Source organism: Montipora foliosa, chromosome 9 (genome assembly GCF_036669935.1).
Source record: "Montipora foliosa isolate CH-2021 chromosome 9, ASM3666993v2, whole genome shotgun sequence".
NCBI classification, from domain to species: domain Eukaryota; kingdom Metazoa; phylum Cnidaria; class Anthozoa; order Scleractinia; family Acroporidae; genus Montipora; species Montipora foliosa.
The window spans coordinates 21,746,085-21,763,584 of record NC_090877.1 but is presented as its reverse complement, the minus strand read 5'-3'; the positions used below and the strand labels follow the sequence as shown (position 1 = coordinate 21,763,584).

Here is a 17,500-nt window from a genome sequence, read left to right as displayed (position 1 = left end):
CCAGGAAGATTGAACAGATATTTTCGGATTGCATATAAATTTAAGGATTGCATTAAATCAATATTCGTGGTATTGCATTACGTATAAAATTTAAGAATTGTATTGAATCAATATTCGTGGTATTGGATTAAATATAAAATTTAAGGATTGGATTGAATCAATATTTGTGGTATTGCATTACAAATAAAATTTAAGGATTGGATTGCATTGAATGCCTTTTATGACTTTAAATTAAACCTTTATTTAAAGGATTGAACATATATATCTAAGATTAAATTTTTCTACAAATGGCTTGCAAAAGTACTGATTTTGGTACTGAAAATGGGACAAATAAATACAATTAAAAATGGAACAGCCAATTTGATGCGATAAGAATAAAATTATTGGCTTTTCTCCAGTGTTTGCACCCTGGCATACATGATGGTATTTCATAATGAATTAGCATGAAAACTTCATACCATCATAGCTGCTATTGCTATGGTGTACAGTATATGTAATTCATTATTGTTCTTAAAAAAGAGAATAGTTTCTGACAAACCTCTCTGCTTTTCATTCTGAGGACTGACAGTTTTGACAGGATCACATTGCCAAGGGGATGCCCTCTGATATTCTCTGAATTCAAGCAAGACATCCAGAGATATCAAAACTTTGTTGCAAATGTCAAAAAGTCCTGATAATGCAAAAGGACAATAATTATTATGAGAGACAATTGAACAACTTCAATTTCGCATTGGCAGTGCCATTTCAATCTTCATGAATATATGCTTAACAAAATTTTCCCCCAAAGGAAAATAGTCCCACCAGACTAATCTTGTTGGCTTTCTGGGTTGCGCATTCACTGGACTACTCCAGTGGTAAACAAGACGGTTTAGTTTCATCGCGGCAGATATTGGATAAAGAAAACAGACACACCTCAATTGCAAGTTATAGTAAAATACACAGACCATAGATTTATCTGTGGACGAAAACTGCTGTGCACAAGAAAGCGAAGAGTGAATGTGCTCTGACTTTTGTACCCTTACCTCTTGATGAGAACTGGCGACAATCTTCAGCGGTGCAGATATACCCACTCTTGCTCTTGCCCTATTTTTTTACATGGCAAAATCCAGGTGGGTTGCTTGCTATGGGAAATCCAAACACAGCAAAGGACTGCTCAGATACTTGAACCACAGGAAGAGTGTAAGAAGGTAGCGACGAAACAACCTCTCGCAATTTCGTTCCGACAGTGTCACTGCACGGGTAATCAGAAATGTTGGGATAGTACATGGCCACAGCAATTGAGTTTTCAGGGTTTTTAGCCAACATTACATGATCGCATTCAAATTGCGAGGCTTTATCACTGTTGTTGTGAACAGACCACACAATCTTGCACTCTTCGCGCGTGCACAACCACTTGTCGCCGCTATATACTGGTTACAAAACATCGATCGTCCTGCCTGGGGTTGTTTGGCAAGAAAAGACTCCCTAGCACACTTCGACAACAGCGAGGTTGGCTGACTCGGCTGTTTTCGAGGCCCAATAAATTTTCCACTAAAGAAAGAAATTGCATTTTTTACAGGTCGGTGGCTTGGAGCGGTTGAAGTACTTTTCTTGGCACTGCGGACATGTGCCTCGACCACGCTGCTCATTCCAGGTTTGGAGCGCACGAGCAAATATACCGATCATCGGTATATTTGGCTTTGCGTTTCCTTGTCATCGCCCGGTGATGAGAAGGAAACGCAAAGCCAAAAGCGACCGATAGGGTACAAACACGAAACCGAAATAAATATGCGGACTCGCCTAGACGTTTCATTGGATAAGCAGCCAATGTTCTAACCACCGGAAAAGACGGCCAGAGGTTTGGCCAGAGGAGGTTGGACAGCAGCGTGCAAGGCGTCATGGGAAAGTTTTATTTTTCAGTCAGTTGCCTCCAGAGTTCAAAGGAAACACATCTCCGTTGTAATCAACATGGACGCCATTGATAGACAGGCCGCAGAGTCAACTTCGTTTAAGAGTTCCAGTTGCTTCTTCTTACATTGCTGTGACATGCTCAATTTATTTACTTTCTCTGTTCGAAGCCGGCTCTTTTTGATGATCAATGGGTTCGAGAAAAAATTCCGTTTGAAAGACGAATGTTCATTTTGCAACTGAGTGAGGAAATTAGATGCTCTGAAGTCGGCGTCAGTTCTATTAAAAAACCCAGTGTTGATTTTGAGGTAGGGTATAAATTTTCTTGTTTTAGAATCATGCATTGTTGGAAATTTGTATGTATTTGAGGCTTGAGCCATCGTCGTTCTAAACTGTGTGAGAACAGATTTTCCTGGCTTAATTAATGCATAACATGTTTAGAGATCGTTCTTCTCATGTTGTAGTTTGACCCTCAAGAAAGCGACCAGGAGAGCATCCTCCTCAGAAACAGCCATTGCACAACCGCATCGAGCTCCAAAGGAAACTTTGTCAGTTGCTCCATATATTGTTAGATGTTGACAGGATGAATGTTGATGCAACTGTTCGTCTTTCCCCGAAACCTGGAACGGCTGGCCATGGAATATTTTTTGGTCAAACATTAAAGGATGACAAAGAGGAAAATGAGGACATTCATGAAAAAGGAAATGTTTTATTGTTTGTCACATAATGGACTGGAAAACTGTAAATAGTCTGTCCTTAAAATTAAAAATATAATTTTAGTTCACCATGTCACTTAAAGTTGCCCTTGGTAGACAGGTAGTTCAGGTATCGTAATGTTTCAGAACATACCTTAACATAAAATAAGTCACCAATGCTTACCTTCTGAAATAAGATATCAATCCATTTGTTTTTTGGGGGTTCTTGTTCAGAGAAATGCTGCTTATCTTGTGAAGATAGCCCCCTGATAATCAAATTGCTCACATGACAGTACTTTCAGAAGTAGTGAAATTTCAGGAGATAAAAATGTGCTGTACACGTTAGTGTTTTAAGGTATTGGTGGCGCCCATGACAAGCCAAGACAGGAATTTTTGAAAATGGCACAGAGAAAAATAAAAGCAAACTGTCAGGTCCAAGTGCAGCTGAGACCAGAGCGGCTAGTACTTAAACACGGAACGCCGGAATGAGACAACCACATTTACATTGCTAACTATCTTTTCTCCATTAGAAATGATTCGTATAAAAATCTGGAATTTTTGAGGACGAAGGATAAAGGAAAATATATTCTTTTTAGTCACAATGTCCAAGGATTGACAGGCAACCGAATGCAAAGTCACTAGAATAGACTCAACCGTGGGTATTGAAAGTTTACTGAGCTCAAGGTATTAAAAATAGCACGTTGTTTACTTGTGATTAGATCATATCGCAAAATGCATCTTACCTCTTTTTCTCCGGACTTCGAACAACCTCGTTCCCAGGGTCTCTCTTCTCTGCCTCCATTGTCGTTGAGAAAAGACCCAGGTCTTTTCTCAACGACAATGGAGGCAGAGAAGAGAGACCCTGGGAACGAGGTTGGACTTCGACTAGGGCCAAGAAGGCAGAAGTAAGAAGCGATTAATCAAAGCAAACATATTTTCCCTTGAGTAAAGAGACTGAATGGCATACAGGAACAACAATATCAACGAGGACAACTGTTTTACCTTGGCAGCTCCATTATCATAATTATTGAAAAGGCGGGAATATTATCATAGATTTTCAAATGGTGGGAAAATATTAAAGTTTGTTCTTGTTGGTACCAAGGGAGTACAATGAAGCAGTATTTGTGTAAACAGAAACAAATTAATTCCATTATTCAGCCTATTTATCTCAACTGCAAACATAATTAACACCAGCAATTTTTCAATACCATGACAATGACTTTCTTATGTTGCGTTGAACTGGTCATAAGATTTTCCTGGAAGAAATAAACACGAGGTCTACAAAAAAACTTGTCAAAAAATTGGTTTTCAATCTGTAAGGGTAGACATGCCATTCGTCTGAATACCGTCACAATTTTTACTGGGTTTTATTTAGGGCTACCAGGAGCTCGTGTCCGGGGGATACGTATCGCTTGCTGCATTCTCAGTTATAGAGTATTAGGGAGCTTAAGCACGCGCGTTTGTGAGACGCGGACTGCAACCGGAAGAGGACATTTCTCGTACCAGGACAGTGGTGTCTCCCAGATTTTTATACGAATCATTTCTAATGGAGAAAAGATAGTTAGCAATGTAAATGTGGTTGTCTCATTCCGGTGTTCCGTGTTTAAGTATTCCGGCGTTCAGTGTTTAAGTATTCTGGCGTTCCATGTTTAAGTATTCCGGCGTTCCAGCATTCCAGCATTCCATATTTAAGTACTAGCCGACCAGAGCCAACTAATGGCAAGGACAAAAATACCATAGCCATTGACTTGAACCATGGTAATGGATGGTTTCATTGCGGGCTAACTACGGGAGTTTGATCGTGAGGTCTGTCCACAGGGTAGGGATTTTGATCGTATGTGACGTCCCCAGGCTAAAGATTTTGATGGTACAAAGGACATTTTACCACCTTCACTTGCCGCTGGGTGGGGATTTTGACCAATTATTTTGTACGGGGGGTGGGGAATTTGAATTTTTTTAAATGAAAATGTCAAAATCCCCACCCCATGCCCGACCCCCCCCCCCTCCTCCCTGGGGCTTAACATTGATAGGTGCATAATAGTTCCCTAAAGAAGCTTGAATAATTATGGTCTCCACTTTGATTGAAAATTTAAAGGATCAAAAGAGATTATGATTGTCTTTTATTTTTCTTGTTGCTGTAGCAGTTACAGTCATAAATAGCACATTCTTGGAAACCACGGACTGCAGCATTATGTTATTATATGAAACGATTCTCTGTTTTCACATGACGTCACGACCGCCATGTTGGTGCCCCAACCGAATCCTCTGGGAATTTAACTCTATTATTATGCAAACGCTTCCTTTTGTTTTTGTTGAAAAACATGGCTGTTGATCACCTGAGAGAAAAGCAGCAATAGTGATGTTATAGCTAAGCATAGTAACATTTCTTAGAACTGGCCAAAAAGTGAGAAGCAAACCCAGATGAACGTTTCTGTTTAAGACGAGTTTTTTTTGAACTTCGAGCATTGCGCGGCCAAAAATACCATAATAATCTTTTGCCGCCAGTCAATTTTAGTTGGAATCACGTGTATTTCGCGCCAGGGAATATTTTGATGGCCGCAATAATCATTTCGACTCACAAAAAGTCCTGTTCCCTGGCTCATTTCTAACCTTTGTCGGAAGGATATGAAGTATTTTGTGGTAGAAAAACCCCTAGGATGCAAATGGGAGATTTGCTTCAGTAGACTTGCCATGAGATGCGAACAATGCCGGCCGTTTGTCACAGAAGTTATGGGTGATTCTGACGGTTTGAGACGGTTTACTGTCGATACTATCTTGCCAAATCAATTCATTAAAGGTATGTAATTGTTTTACTTCTATAGCCTAAGTTATTTCAATAACAATTGATACTTTAAAACTCTGAAATCTCTTTGAAAGGCTGTGTTAAAGCACAATTAGCGTAAGGGTCGAGCGTTAAGCCGGTCGAGCTCAACTTGCGTTCTCCAATTCATTGAGCGAGATTTTCCCTTGAGAAAAAAAAGCTCAAACGAGATTATTTGTGAACTTTATGAAACTTCCAACATTTCAAAATGAAGGTTTTGACTTCACCTGTTCTGTTGAAACCGTAATTTTGTTAGTTGTTTCAGCGTAAACGGAATATACATCCTTGAGTTTTTATGCGTTTAAGAATTGAAAAAAAGATACACCGTTGTGCGAAACCCATATTACTTACCTCGTTCTTGTCAGGCTACGCTGCAAAAATCTTGTTGTACCAAGGATTGCACGTCTTAATTGAAAATTTCTAGATGTTCTACACTTGATTTGAGCATTATTTCCTTTAAATGTATTTGAACCGGTTGTCTGATCTCGCCTCAAACTTGCAGGGTAGTGCATTTCTCAACTTTAAACATCGCCCTTTCAGCAAGAGATCTGCTCCATTTGGTAAGTACTGGATTACTGATCATACTGTTATTTTGAACATCACCTCTGGTGCTTTCACTTTGCATGGTAAAATGCTTTTGAAATCATGAACTTTTCCAATCATCCGCGATTCCTTTGTGGCAGATATAATTGGTTAACGAATTCTTTATGGCAGCACTGTTTATCCGCTTTGTTGTAAGTTCATTGTATAGTGTACCAGACATATGTCACTACAATACAGAACGTTAAAGTGCAATCTTTTCAGTGCTACCTAAATAAATGTGGTTTTGTTTTGAACCAGTTGCGTAATTTTAGTTTGAAAATACAACACCTCAATTTGTTTACATAATTGACATTCGAAACCACTTGCGTTCGAGCTTCGTTCACGTGCGAGCGTTCTTCAGCCTGACGGTTGTACTTTTCATATTTGGACGCGAACATTCTTTGCCTTGTACATTATTTTTGGAAAGTTCACATCATTTCCAAGAATTTTTATTGCTCAAAAAAGTGAAGGTGATGCCAAAAAACTTAAGTTAGACTGCTGGCGTGTGGAAAGAGCAAAGCTGTTGAAATGTCCTGTTAGATGGTGTTGGAAGATGTACCACTGTAGCAAAATTTGTTCGTTTTGAATTTTCTTGTACCGGAAACAGTCATATATTATTTGTTAACGTCTTTGCTTTGCTCATTAATCCTGGAGTTATGTCTGGTTTACATTGGCTCCTCAGCATTTCACCTAAACGAGTTAGCAGCTTATCTACCACGATGAAATACTCCGCGCCAAGTTTTGTGCAAATATTAGAGTCCTGCCTTCTCTGCCATTATTTTGAAATTTTCCGCAGACAAACCCTTAAAAATTGTACTAAAGCTTATAGGTTTAATCTCCAGTTGTTCACATTCCTGTTTACAATGTATATCTGTCACAAAAGGCAGACTTGTTTTGCTTAATTGAACCACAAAACAGGTTGATTTCCTCCTCCTAATAATTCACTTATCCATGATTTTTGTTTTCCATCACAGGGGCCACTTTTATAAGATGAATAGTCTTCACTGTCTTGATGATGGATAAATTCTAAGACAAAAGCAATGGTTTCTGGTGGAAGTTTATGACTATATTGGCGTCTTATTTTCGGAAGTGCTGCTCCTGGACCATACATCTTACTATAAAGTCTAGCTTTTGTTAATTCGTAGTCTGTGCATGATACTTCTTCTCCTCGACTGTTAGTAAACCTGAACATTTGCTTAATTTCCTTATTTGTGTATTGCTGTGCCACACAGTTCAACAGTTCAACCCATTTGGGACTTCCAGGTCTCTCTCTGGAGTAGCTGAGAGCTAAGCCCTCCATGACGTTAGCATTTGCATTCACTTTTTCCTGAATGGAATTTGAAAGAAGTGAAGACAATGGCTTGCTCCTTTTACTTTTTACTTCTAGTAAGAAACACCTCCTAGAGAGTGAGGTTCACATGTTTACAATCATGTTTCCAAAACATTGCTAAAGCCAGTATGTGTGCAAAGTACTGATAGGGGTGAAAAATATTGTGATCTTATTTTTTTATTATCAAAGGTAAAGGAAAAATGTCCTGACGTTGAATTAGTCAGTAATAATTACTGACTCTGATCTGATTATTAGAATGCAAAAAGAGAACTCTTTATAGCCTGGATTAGTTTTCTATTTTAGGGAATAATGCATACAGTACAAACTCACATATAAGAACCTAGTACAGGCTGAAATTTGGCATTTTAAAAATACCCAAAAATGTAAGAACCTGCAGAGCCTGGCAAAGAAAAAGAGGTACTTTTACAAAAAAATCACCCTCGAGAAAACTCCTGTTATAGACCTAATCGGCTAACTCAATGTTGTACCCAATTCAAACCCTTTGGGAAAAAAACGTTTTGTTTCAGGTATTTCCATATCATTTAAATATGAATGGTACATTATAATGCAAATACAATACACAAAGAATCTTAATCTCGGGAGATTTGAATTAGGTCTATTGTGTATATGTTTTCTTTGATTGGCATTTTATTGGATTTTCTCTAGAAATATGTTTTCCAAAAAGCTACAGTGCAATACTGTCTACATATCTTATGAATAAAATATAGAAATTTATTGTTGTTCCTCTGAGAAATAAGAACCTATTAAGAAACTACATGTAATCAGCCTGAATTATGAAAAAATAGCCTAAAATATTAGAACCTGCTCAGCCTGACCTCGAAAATTCTAGGTTCTTATGTGTGGGTCTTTAATGTATTTTGCAGGGTTACCAGTAGTAACTTTTACCCTGTTGTACAAGCATGACAGTATGCCATGTTTTCAGTTTCGCGGGCTTGGGAGATCCTTGAATTGTGTTCATCTTTTCATTACCAATCCTAATAAACTGAAAAACCAACTAGTAAGGTAGAATATGTATGGTAGAATTTTACCATGCGAGTTAAAAGAAGGAAAGTTTATCCCATCAAATTGGCCTTCAAGAATTTCCTGGCAGATCTGTTCATTTGAGGCACCCATGTTTTCAACTTCTGTTTTAAGTTCAGCCACTTTTTACCTTGTGCAGTTTTAAAGTTTGTTTCAAATCCTCTGCTGAGTTCGCTTTGACGTCAGTTCATATGACACTGGGGCAAAACCAACTTGATTTTGAATAGAATTGTTTGCAGACAGGGGCTGTGGAACACTTTTATTTACACTGGGTGACAGCCTGTGCAACCTTACATAACATGCACCACAGCACCTTAAACTGCTTATAAGGGCCACACAGCCAAACTTTTTTTCCAAAAAAGTTTTCTTAGCTTCAGGGAACAAATCATCTACTGACTTTGGGAGATATGTCCAGGTTTGACCCTAATTAGATGCACGCAGATTTCAATAAGCGTCACGAAGTATCCCCTTACTCTTTTCGCCAACTTCAACATCACTTGTGTCTCAGAATACAGACAATTTATGTCACAAAGTGTCCCCCAAATGCTACTCTTTAAGTGAAGATTAGCTGCTGCATTTACCCAAAGCTAAAAATAACGCTGACCTTTACCCTTACCTTATCGTTGAAAAAAGGTAGCAAATGCTTAGATTTAAAGGGACACTTTGTGTTGGATGTCAAAATTGGGCGTGTATCTAATTGGGGTCAAACCTGGACATAAGTGGACTTTGGTAGTGACTTTAAATGTTTTAGCTTGTACAGGGGAGTTGTGCATTTGGACGCTGAACATCAGAGGCGGATAGTGGCATTCCTACAGGCTTGACATTTTTCCTTTAACAATATGGGACGAGATTCTTCCTTGTAGGTTTTTTACATTTACTATAAGTAAGTACTGATGAAGACATTGTTTACAATCTCTGTGGCTCAGCTGGGACTAGTTTCTTTCTTTTTTTTTTTTTCAATTCTTCACAAAGATCAAACCTTCAATGACTTTTTTTTTTTAACTTTGATATAAGCTAGACTTAACTCTAGTGAATTGGAAAATGAAACATTTGTGGCAAATTTTATGATAAATTCAACTCAACAATCGAAATTGAAAGTTGACAATAGAAGCTAAGCTGAACACAGTCTTCATGTGTAATTTTAAAGGGGGAACTGAAAAGGAAACACTTAAACACTGGGGGTCTCACGAATCTTTTTACGGAAGAAGTGTGCCGGAGATAAGCTGAAAATCAACTCTAAAGGAACCTATCTACGAATACTCAATACCTTTCAAAAAAAAAAAAGGACAAAATTACCTTTTGCAAGGTCTAGCGATAGAGTACACCGAGCTGTAACGACAACAGCAGTCCGAAAACGATCTGTAGGAAACCTCACTGAACCGTAACGCAAGTGACAGAAGCTGCTTCCACATCAACTTGACTACCTCAAACTCGAATATCAGATCACCGGTCACAGACAAGGGAATGACAAAAGAACTGTTCACACTATTTTAATAGAAGTATAATAACAATTCATCCTAGGTTTGCAGTCTCAAGATAGTCCAAAAGCAAGTCTTGACACACTAATTCTAGACTGGATCTCTTATTAGCAGAGTCGGAGAGCTCGAAATCTTACGGCAGAAAGATCTTTTCGAACAATTTGCGTACTGGTTATAACCTTGCAAGAAGGTTAAACTAAATACGATAAATTCACCGCTTCAAAACGTTTTTCAAAGCTTTACAGATCTTTCCGAAGTGACTGAATGAAATACCTGTGTAAAATGGTTGGCTAATCGCTTGCACTCAACACAACTTCTATGTGCTGCTTCCACCGCGACACAATATGGCCGACGGTACAAGTCCTGATCTGTAAGTAAGATGCGCGCAAGCTCTTATGGGATTTTTGGCCGCTGGCGCGCTTTATTGCTCGATGTTCAAAAAAATCTCGTCTTAAGTAATTTGCTCATCACTTTATAACAATAAAAATTGGGTTTGCTAAGTTTGTTTTTTTTTAGTTATAAGTACCTGAAGATAAAATATAAGCAATTGATTCCTTCATGCTATCACAATAATGGCAGCACAAATATAATTTTGGTGTTTCACGTATGTATGGAAGCATGATACAGTATTGTTGTAATAATTATAACCCATCAACTAATCAAGTCGATTTAAAGTGTCAATACTGTTTTGAGCCTTTTTGAACCCACATCAGCAGTTGTAATTTGGCACCATATCACAAATTTTAACAGAAATCTTATTTGATGAGCGAGTTCTGAATCTTAAAAGAAGAAGAAAAACCTTAAATAATCGAAAAGTTTTTCTATCATGAACCACTCTCTCTTATCTGTTGTGGGGACAATTGACTGATCAACAAGAATACTTCATACACAACAATGGTTCTCCGGTTTTAGAGTGAAACAGGGTTTTCCTCGAGCTTGAACTGACTCTTGGTGCTTGTTTTGGGAGCTTCCCTTGCGTATCATCAGATGATATGTGCTGCCTCCTTGCGCTTCCATACATTTTCAGCAGCATTTAGCTCAGCAAAACATGAAAGATAGATCTTATCTGGCCACATTTTCCCCGTGTACTCTTCGAAAAGAGGTAACATTCCGCGCCATTATGTCATGCGAACACAACAAATCTTGCAATCCGTTTTGCCGTATTTCCACAACAATAACTCAAAATCCGTTGTGGGGGCAAGGTGGAGGGGGGGGGGGGGGGGGGCGACCTATAAAATAGAAAACCCATTTGTTATGCTATATAGTGTTGCATAATTAAGACTCTAAAGTGAACACAAAGCGAGAAATCGATTTCTAAAAAGGGCACACTCGAAGCGTGTCAACAAAACAATGCAATGTGGGACTTCGTAAAATATTATAAAAATGTAGGATTAAAATTCGTCTTACCTTTAAATTGCCTTCATAGCAATGAAAAACAACTCCAATATGTTTAATCTGGCGCATTTAGGGCTCCTGAGTTTCTCCATGGAACTTTGCGTGAGCACTTTCACTGGCGAAAAATGTCTGACTGGTCGAGGCCTTGTCATGTGACTTCAATACCTCAAATCATATAAAATCAAACATGGCTGCCATTCCGTGTTTATTAGATCAACTTTATTAGATCTCTGTCGACAAAAAAGACCCTTTTTAGGCCAGTAAAACGGACGAATGTTGACTGCATAGTGCGTTTCCAGCCTAGTGCGTTTCTATGCCAGCGAGATTCTCTTTTAAGCCAACATGGCTACGAGGGAAATTTCTTTAAAAATTTCAAGGTCAACGCGAGTCTCGGTTGCTAATGTTCGAGTGGAAATTCGTTTGTGGAGCTTACCAGCTAATGGATTACCATCTTGATTTCAATTCATGCCTGTATCTTTTAAAAAGTGGAACAAAAAAGATACCACTAAATTTCCAAATGGTTTCTCTTCCAACTAAATAGTTACACACTGTTTCCGCGGGGTCCCGCATCTAACAGAAAATGTTAAGATTTTCGCATTTTTTTTCAAAATTAAGTTGTTAAAAGTGCCATTCAAGTGGTCCATAGAGGAAAATTTATTAAGACCGGGGGGAAAATTAAGAAATGTATTTCAGTCGTTCAAAAATAAATTTTAAAATGAATTTAGCAGCAATAATAACCAAAATCATACTTAACTTGTCATAGCACCAAGCAAAATGCCAATTGTTTGCTTTCCTCCAAATTATAGAAATAAACATAGATTAGGTTAACTCTGAATAGCCAAAACAACAATATTTGATTCAGAAGTCCAGCTTTCTAGCAGGGAGAATTTTACTGTAACAAAATTTTACTACAGCTAATAATACGCTTTCACCACATTGTAGTGGGTTAATGTGACAACAAAAATACGTAATCAGGAATTGATTTTATCTTCCAGCAATAAAACAGCAGGAGGATATAAAATTACGTATTTTCAAAGTTTAGAAAACTTGTTGAAGGTGATTCAGTGCCACCCTCCAAAATTTTCCACAAATTTCATGCTGGCCTACTAATTACTTCCAGTACAACAAATTATCTAACCTCTCTTTGCGGACTCTGGTTGCAACACAGCTGCTTCAATAATTTTAATCCCCTTGCATTAGATTTAACTTTTAGAAAAACCATAACTTCATATTTTCGTAATAATCATTCAAAGACAAAAGCATACAAAGCTACATTTGAAAGGGGCATAATCCCATGTTGCAATTTTCTGGATAAGACTTCACAGAAATAACTCCTGTTACCTTTCCATATGTAAAGAGGTCCCATGATTTATGAGTCAATTAGTCAATGAGTCATGAGTCAATGAGACTCACAGTCAATATAGCAATAATTTATTGATCAAGCCTAAGCCCTCGTTTCAGTGATTAGGCCTAAGCACTGTCTGAAATTTTAGCTTTCATTTTATGGGTTGAGGTAACTGCACTAACTCATTGACTCATAAATACTTAAAAGTCATATGTAAAAAATATTTCAACATTAGATGCAATGAATTTTTAGCAATTGAGCAATTGCTGTAAATAATAGTAAGCATTCCTACCATTTCAAAGGATGAATAAATTAAAGTTTAATGCAGTAAGTGTAAGAAGGAAAAAAAAAGTGGTCCAATTTATTTAAGCTGTAATCAATTTCCATCCTTGCTTTAGTCCCTGGATAGGGTAAACAATGGTGGTGAAGTGTACAAACTACCCCAAGGGGGTACTGCTTATGATACTGAGACCAAACAGCTGGCAGAGTTGCCGCAGTACATTTAAGGCTATCAATCTGAAAAATGAATGGAACTGTAGAAAAATTTGGTAAGCCAGCTAGTAGCTTTTACTTATGAATTATAAAATGCCAGTCATTTGTCAATTTAGAACTGGTTCCCCTAAGGGGTCAGATTTCTTTAGCCTACATCCAGAAAACAAGATTCTGTTACCTTTAAGGGTTGTTTAAAAAAAAAAAGACCCCTCCTGAGCAAACTGCATCCTCATGTTTGGATTCTCATTGATTTAATGACTTTAACAATATTATGCAAATTTGTTCTACAAAAATACTCAAATACCTTAAAAGTATTTTTAACCTAACTTTTTTGCAAAGTTTACTCCTTGAGCCACCAGCTTCAGCTTTGATACTTTGTTCTAAAAGCCAAAGCCATCGTATAGCAATGGTGGAGGTGATGATTAGTCACTTTGCATTGGTTCAATTGAAGAAAGAAAGTCAAAGTAATGATTGCACTTTAATTAACCCTTTCACCCCTAAACCGGCCATACTTGGTATTTTACTCTATCTAAAGCCTGAGTATTTTGCTCTGTCTAACACCAGACGATTTTACTCGTCAATGGGGAACCCCATGGAGTCAACAGTCTTACAGTACTTCTCAACGATAAAGAAAATGAATTCTGTGGACTTGAACATTCCCAAAAAGAAATGCCGTATATTGCAAATATGGTTGCATAAACTCTTCAAGATTTACCTGCTTCAGGAACTTCAAATCAACGAATACGGTATTTTGAATATTTTTCCTGAACTCCTGCAAACTTTGTACACTTTTTAATGGTTTGCCCTTTAAAAGTAACATTCAGAAATAATGCAAATACAACTGAGGCTGTTTTGCATTATCTACAAGACAAGACAACAATATCCTTTATTCAAACACAATCAATATTAAAGCAATAACACATGCTTGTGGGGTCATGTGCTAACTATAACAAAGATACATTACAGGAAATAAAAGGTTAAAACTAACTATGTGACAGACATAGGATATCTACACATAAGGGATAAGAAAAATAGATCAATTGCTATCCAAAAGATCATATTGCAAATACACCAAAAGGTAAAGGTTGACTGACAAGTTCCTTGTGCAAAATGGTAGAGCATGTTTGAAGTCCAGCAGGACCAAGATGAGAATTAAGTCATCATAAAAACTCTAAACATATTTTTTACCAAAATTATTTTACTGCCATCAACCCCAATGAGACCTTATGCATGGGACACTGTTTCTAGCTGCAGCTCCAACTCACATAATATATTAATAAATTTTGCCATGTAAGAAAAGAACAAACCACCCTGCGAGCAGAGCCTCCATTTGTCTTTTTCTTTACTGAGAAGGAGAAAAGTAGGCTCTGCCCGAATCGCGTCAACTCTTTGAAGCCGCCGCAGCCCAAACTTCTGGGCTAGTCAATCTTGTTTTCTCTCGTCAAACCGGTTTTTCCAGTGCGAGCTTCTGTTTAGTGACAAAACCGATGGTTATAATTGAGCCCATTGTACCATGATAAACCAAGATGGCGGCGAGATCTGGCATATTAGGCTTGGGTTCGAGACTGTATCCTGGCAACATGCAGCGCATATTCAATAAAGATCTTACTCGATTCATGCAGAGCCTTTCTCAAGAACGCCAAATCGAGCAAGCAAAAGAAAGGCTCTGCTAGCAGGGTGAGAACAAACATGTGGGGTGTAAGAAAAAAAAGTCCAAGGCAATAAAGCTTCCTTTCAGCCTTTTCAGGAACAACTATCCACTGTCAACCATACTTGACTCAAAACAGAATTTCCTTGATCCAACAACACATGACAGTCCCCTAAAACCAAAATTACATCATTAATGCTTCCAGAAAACAATAGTAAAAAAAACCTCAATCTATAGATACCTATATACATCTGTACCTACACTTTTGTTCTTCCAAACAATATTTTCACTAACATGGATTTTGATTTTGATTTTAAACTCAAATTGATTGCAAATCCATAACTTGGTAACTACTTGAACGCAAGGATCGTTGAGTTATGACTGCTAAAAAGTATAATAACTTAGACCTTCACCAGAAAAGGGAATATAAATGACCTTAAAAGCAGCTATTTAAAATATTTGATACTAAGGTTACGTTCCCAATGAGACAATCACATTCAAAATCAAATTCATATCTGATCGAATCATTGATCATTTATGTAGAGGTGCCGATCGTAAGGTGTAACGCAGAAAAAAATAACCTTCACGTTGAACAATATTGCCATTTCCCTGCCACCTGATACAAGCCAATTCACACATGAACGGAAACCTTAGGAATCCTCCTTTCTGCACATTACAGTAACTTTTTGTACCCGGTGGCAACAAACTTTCCACATTAAAAATTGCGCAAAAAACTCACATGTTTCGCAGCTCTTTTCCCACGAAATAAAATTTTCCAGGAGCAAATTTTCCGAGGATGCTAGTTGGATTGGACTTTCAAACGACTTACACAACATAGACGTTCTCTAAGAATACATTCCACTTGAAACTGGCATTAAAACTAGCCTTGATCGCTCTAAAAAGAACGGAAACCAACAAGCTACCGATTCTCAAACGGCAGCCATTTTTCTGTTCTTCTGGGGAGTGCTTTTTTCACGAGAGCCAATGATAGTCCCGGAAACGCGTCACGTGCCATATCGCGCAACTCATGCGCAGACATTTTTCGCCAGTGAACGTGCGCTTTGCGTGAAGATCTCGGTCCGCTGCTCGTTGGTCGAAATTGCACGTGCATTGATGTTAAATTCCGGCGTTGTTTAATCTTATTAACTATTGATGGTTTTCACTCACGTGATCGATAACCATGTCTTTCAACGAAATTAAATTCCCGGAGGATTTGGTACGGCACCAACATGGCGGTCGTGACGTCATGTGGAAACCGAGAATTGTATCTTTTTTTGGGTGGCCAATCACAGCGCGGGATTTGCTTGCCAAATTTCACACACGCTTGAATTTACTCACTTCGATCAGTCCCAAGTCGATCGAGATCACTTTGAAGTTAACTTGCTAAAGCGGCCAAACAAAGATTGGACATCAAACAGATCAGGACAGCAGGGAATGGAGATTTCTAAACAAGTAGTTTTTTGGTGTGCATTATTTGGTGGAATCGGAGGTATGGTTTTCACCGCGTTGCTGTTCAAGATTTTGCAAACCAGTGGAGGACGACAAGAACGAGACGACGGAGAGAACAGGAATGAAACTACTAGAAGGCCACAAAATTCTCCCAGGTTTGGGCAGTGCACTAATTTGCCACAGGAGCAAGATGAGAGGTGAGCACATTTTTGCGACGTTTGTGAGTTAGCAGATTCTTTTTTGATGTTAAGATTCTTCGATTTTCACGAGACTGCGAGACTCTTTTCTTCGACGATCTTGTGAGCTGAAATGCAAAGTAGCTCAGTAAAATAAAATTATTGGTTTAATTTGATACGATGTTAATCCCTTTATAAAAGCTCCGTATGCAAGGATGCTAATTTTAAAGAAATTTTTATAACTTTTTTGCCTTTCTTAGTCTTTAGGGAGTTTAAGCACCCATCGTTTTTGAGCCGCGGACCGGAAACGGAAATTAACATTATGCATCAGTCTAGGATTCTAGGATTGTGAACCAACCACTACCAAAACAAACCATTAGCCAATCACTGCTCAAATTCTCGTCCACGTGACATCATTTATCAGCAACTGCCAACCTCGCTCCCAGGGTCTCTCTTCTCTGCCTCCATTGTCGTTCTCAACGACAATGGAGGCAGAGAAGAGAGACCCTGGGAACGAGGTTGCAGCAACTGCGTGAAAATTCAATATGGCGGAAGATAGGGTGCAACGCGGTGCAAAGAGGAAGGAATTTTCAATGCTTATATCACAGTCAAATCCATAGAATGTGGAATGTTTGGGCAAAGTTATTTCAAGGCTTTATTTTGGATACCTCATCTAACAACTGTTCCGAGTAAAATAACACAGTAAAGGGGACGACAACAGTTAAGCTAAAATGCACTATTTATTCTTCGATAGTGGGCATGATATTTTCATCAGTCATCAGTCGGCTTCTTTTTCTTGGGAGGCGAAGCCGGGGCATTCTGTATAAAATATAAATGAAACAAGAAAATTAAATAATTTCGTTTTGGAAACGGCTCTTGAATTGCCAAATGCACAGGAAGCGATGGTCCAAGGGGAAAATTACTTTTTATTTACACGTTACCACATTAATATTGCCAAAGACGCTGAAATGACTCTCCGTATGTGTGTGCACGGCTTAAATCCCAAAACATATTACCGTACGAACGTGTTTGCAGAATGTCTTTGCTTTGCTTTACTTTCAAATAGGCTTTTGGTCTCTACAACGTACTAAACTTAAGACAGAAACACATCATTCAACCAAATTTTTTAAAAAAATGTAAATAGAAATGAGAGTCCTCTTA

At 38.2% G+C, this 17,500-nt stretch overlaps 2 protein-coding genes and 2 long non-coding RNA genes across 8 annotated transcripts in view; 2 read left to right on the top strand and 2 right to left on the bottom strand.

Moving 5' to 3' along the window:
* LOC137970021 (CCR4-NOT transcription complex subunit 3-like) overlaps positions 1-1,773 on the bottom strand; it is a 24,371-nt gene extending 22,598 nt beyond the window's left edge. For 2 of the 4 annotated variants that reach the window (XR_011116749.1, XR_011116751.1), the window contains exons 1-2: positions 1,023-1,771; positions 539-670 (exon numbers count right to left, since the gene is read on the bottom strand). The gene's annotated coding sequence lies outside the window, so the exon portion shown is untranslated. Of the gene's footprint in view, positions 1-538; positions 671-1,022 lie in introns of all 4 variants that reach the window. The other 2 variants (XR_011116750.1, XM_068816472.1) reach the window with 2 other exon arrangements.
* Positions 1,774-1,920: 147 nt separating this feature from the next.
* Positions 1,921-11,030, top strand: LOC137970904 (uncharacterized). The gene is made up of 4 exons (XR_011116892.1): positions 1,921-2,195; positions 2,352-5,379; positions 5,906-5,963; positions 6,960-11,030. It is a non-coding gene; the product is annotated as an uncharacterized lncRNA (long non-coding RNA).
* Positions 11,031-15,925: 4,895 nt separating this feature from the next.
* Positions 15,926-17,500, top strand: part of LOC137971229 (uncharacterized) — a 20,859-nt gene continuing 19,284 nt past the window's right edge. Inside the window, exon 1 of the mRNA XM_068818006.1 lies at positions 15,926-16,360. Coding sequence (XP_068674107.1) covers positions 16,149-16,360 — 212 coding nt within the window. The 5' untranslated portion in view covers positions 15,926-16,148. The remainder of the gene's footprint in view (positions 16,361-17,500) is intronic.
* The window catches only part of LOC137971230 (uncharacterized), a 3,641-nt gene continuing 3,034 nt past the window's right edge, over positions 16,894-17,500 (bottom strand). Inside the window, exon 3 of one of the 2 annotated variants that reach the window (XR_011116942.1) lies at positions 16,894-17,500. This exon is cut by the window's right edge and continues 387 nt beyond it. This is a non-coding gene — a long non-coding RNA (uncharacterized lncRNA). The other variant, XR_011116943.1, reaches the window with a different exon arrangement.